Source organism: Corella eumyota, chromosome 4 (genome assembly GCF_963082875.1).
Source record: "Corella eumyota chromosome 4, kaCorEumy4.1, whole genome shotgun sequence".
Classification (NCBI taxonomy): Eukaryota; Metazoa; Chordata; class Ascidiacea; order Phlebobranchia; family Corellidae; genus Corella; species Corella eumyota.
In genome coordinates this window covers 4,780,482-4,784,343 of record NC_137493.1, presented here as the reverse complement: position 1 = coordinate 4,784,343, position 3,862 = coordinate 4,780,482, and the positions used below count along the sequence as shown (strand labels likewise).

The following is a 3,862-nucleotide window of genomic DNA, read 5'->3' as shown; positions in this document are numbered from 1 at the left end:
CGAAAAGAAAAAGGGAATTTGTTTTATTTTTAAATAAGTTATTTTAGTATCACAGAAGTTGTTGAATTGATTTGTTGCCGGTCAGTTAATTCAACTGAAAGGAAAGTGTCTTGCTCCTACATACCGGTAAAGACTTGAAGGAATAGGGTACTTAAAGTTTATTAGACTTTAAAAAATCAACATAGAATGTTACCCAGGGTATATAATTATGTTGGGTTAGTTGACGGATTTGTGAAAGTAATTTTAAACTGGGAATTTTGTAACGTTGTTTGGTTTTGTCTTTAAGCAAAATTGGTGCTACATTTTTTGTAATGTGATTGTCGTCAGCTGGGCAATATCTTATTAATTTCATTAAAAACTATTTGTTTGACATTTTGTTTGGTTTGTCCATATCTATCTGGGTTTTAAAATTAGTGTCAAATTTTTGTTCAACAGGCTAAATTTTGAATAAAGTTATCGAATCACAAAAAAGTCGTAACAAATTTTAGGCCATCTAAGTTCTTACTTTTACTCTTATGATTAAAACTTTTGATTATAAACAAAATACCTAAAAAGTGAGTTTTTATTGTTGTTGGCACATATAGGACTATGATTGTAAGATGTATATCAACTTTTATCATGCATATGTACAATAAATATTGTTGTATGATATAATGCATTTGTATTGAAAATTAATAGAGTTTAAAATTGTATAATCAGTATTTAAAAACTGTATAATCAAATAAAAGTTGAGCTTCGGATACCATGTATTAACTAAGTATAGTCGTTAATTAATTTTTTTGTCTTTTTAATAAAAAAACATGATTTTGTTAGATTATCATGCGCATAAAAGTTCTCCTTTGTTATATTATAGGCAAACATGTGCCAACTAATGGCAATAAAGTTCATTCAGTATTCTACAAGTTTGTATCTTCCGTCTCTTCGTTAATATAAGGCTCAATTCCGTTGTTAAATTTTTCGTCGTCTTCCAACGCAATTTCATTGTGTTCGCTAGTGGGCGCAAACGAACTAACTTTTGTCGACTCACTGTACTCCAAGGCGGGGTTGTCGGTGCCGGTTAATTCCGGATTTGAAGCCTGTGAATAAATTAAAAATTAAATAACAAGACGTTAAGACAATTGTAAACACATCTAAAGTACTTCAATATTTAAAACAGCAAATTTTTTGTCTACTAAATAAATCCAATTGCTTAGAATATTCTGGATTTTTAGGTATTGCGTTTTTCAATAGCTTTAGCCACTTTAAGGGATCATTAAGAAATGACTTTGTTTATTTATTAAACTTTATACGCCAGAATTAAAAATGAGACCCACGAATGAAATCTCATAAATATTTCATGAAAACGAAAACCTTTTTGCTGTCCCAACACTTCGCGGATAACGCTCGAAACAAAAAGAAAAAAAACCCGAGTATCGTGGCTATTAAAATTGCAATTAAAGCTGCCCAGCCTGACGTCACTTTCCTGGTTTTTCTTACGTCACAACTAGAATCTGTGACGTCACATTTTGTAAAGTTAAGTCCCTGTTAAAATATAAAAAAAAAATTTAAAATTCGCAGCAAAACTATATCTTTTAAGTAATCTATTGATAAAAATATTGCCTTATTAATATTTGAATGATATTCTATATGTCTTACATAATAAGTAAAGGATTTAAAGTAATATGATCTTTTAAGTAATAAAACACGTGTTCTTACATGTACTGGTGACAGATTTTTAAAGCTGCTTGTAATGTTCTCTTTTATTTCTATGCAAGTGTCTTGTCCAAAACCTTAACGTAAAAATATTATATACTTAAAAAAACAAATTTTGAAACTGAAATTCTGTTTTCCCCCATTTTTACAGCGTTATTTTAGAATACAAAAACAGGATTTTGGCCAATTCAGGAATCCTTTTTTATTTTTAAAGTTTTTTTACATTTAAATTACACTAAGGCATTAGCTGTTTATCTATTTAGAAAGAATTGCATTTTCAAAAAGCCTTATATTTTATTGATCGTTTGCAAATGTTAATTAGATTAGAAAAATAAATTGCATTAAAGAATTCCATTAGGAAATTGCGTAAGAAAATAAAAAGCAAAACGGTATAAATTAATTTATGTAAAGGAAAACCTATTTATTCAATTTATATAATTTATAAATAATAACTTTTTGGGAAAAAATTTTTGGTACTAAATATTTACAAAATATTATTATTACATTATTTTTACTTTTTGTTTTCCAGATATAATTAACATTTTAAACTTAATTTAAAAAATAGCCACTTACTCGCGCTGGTTGGCAGACAGAAAACCAATTGAATTTCGTTTTCGTTATTATCCTGTATAAAAGTAACATTATACCGTGCCAAGGTGTTTTTTACATCAACAGTAAAGTTTGTCCGGTATTTTGCCTTCCAATCCCCAACCTAAAGAAAGTAAATATATTTTTTTTGATGTATGTATGTGAATTAATGTTTGCAATTCAGGTAAAATGTATTTTTTGTCCCGATTTTTGTCACTACTTTTTTTTTTGTCACTATAATGTTTTAGTTTATGCAAAAACTTTTAAAAATATGCGAACCAATAAAGTTCATTGATAAAAAGGGAGCTTAAATAGACATGGTTAAAAATGAAATGTGTGGGAAAATAGTAAAAACGAAATTATATCCACCGATATCAAAAAAGATAATAAAATTATCTCCTTCGCTTTTATTTAAAATGATGGGAGATAATTTTGAATCAATAGCCTTGAAGTGGGATAAAAATGAATATAAAAAAATACTAAAATAAGCTTGGTCGCAAAAATTTTTAACGCCATTTAACACCTACAGACTATATTAATTTTTTCCAGATATTAAATTTTATCATTTCTAGTATTTGTTCGCCAATCTGTGAATTGTGAAGCCATTAGGTTTTAAAAACCCATCTTGTTCCGATTGAATGACTTTAATTGACATAACCTTTTAACTAAACAAACCGACTGTTCCAGAGTTCGTGGCTTTTATGAAAATTTCATAAAAAATAACTGATTTTAAAATAGTTTTATTGTTAAAATTGTTAGTTTAAGTTGCATTTTAGGCACAAGTCAAGTCAAAATTTTTACTTAAAACCTCCGATTGTTCTATATATTTATATATGCCAAGTGTCATAAAGCCATGCTTTGCAACCATCAAACAGTAGTTGCTTAAAATACCAAAAGAATCACAATAACTTACTGGGACATCAGTTGTGGCTTGACATTTAAAATTCTTTTCACATATTTCGGTGGCTGTTGACGGCACAGTATCCTGAAATAAAAGCAGGGAAAATCCATTAATGATGTAATATGTTTATTTAGTTAGGCCTTACACCATATGCACTTGAAACATCTTGTTCAAGTTAATATAAACATGTCCAAATTTTGTTGATTTTACGTTTTTTAAGGACCTTGGAATATTCGATCCTTATTAATATGACATCGCACTTTAGCCTTAGGATCGAGATATGATATCATAATGGCGTAATTTGTGCGCTGCAGGCTACAAAGAATACGACTTAACTAAATAAGAATATTCCACGATTAAAAATTCCCATACCGTAAATTATGTATATTTTATACCTTCATTATGGTTAATTACATGTAAATTACAACACTGCAAATTGTAATAGGCAAACGTATAAGATTAACAGACAATAAGGTATTATAAACCGATTGAAAACGCCGCAGCAACATACAGTAGCTTTAAACCAAATCTATTATTGCAATATGGGAATGGGAGTGCAATGAAAATAATTTGCCATTGTGTTTCGCTTCGTAACAAAAAATTTCCCGTTCGGTTTTGTATGGGATTTTATTGCAAAAAATGCACGAACAATAGGGCATCGTTACGCTTAACCGCGGTAAG

The 3,862-nt window shown here is 29.0% G+C and overlaps 1 protein-coding gene across 1 annotated transcript; it reads right to left on the bottom strand.

Annotated features, from left to right (window-relative positions):
• Positions 1-566: 566 nt before the first annotated feature.
• LOC145749965 (uncharacterized) lies at positions 567-3,582 on the bottom strand. The gene is made up of 6 exons (XM_082565864.1): positions 3,577-3,582; positions 3,194-3,265; positions 2,266-2,404; positions 1,696-1,769; positions 1,351-1,521; positions 567-1,076 (listed from the first exon to the last, which is right to left on the bottom strand). Exons 1-6 carry the CDS (start codon positions 3,580-3,582, stop codon positions 897-899), a joined length of 642 nt encoding a protein of 213 aa, XP_082421990.1. The 3' UTR covers positions 567-896.
• Between the last annotated feature and the right edge of the window lie 280 nt (positions 3,583-3,862).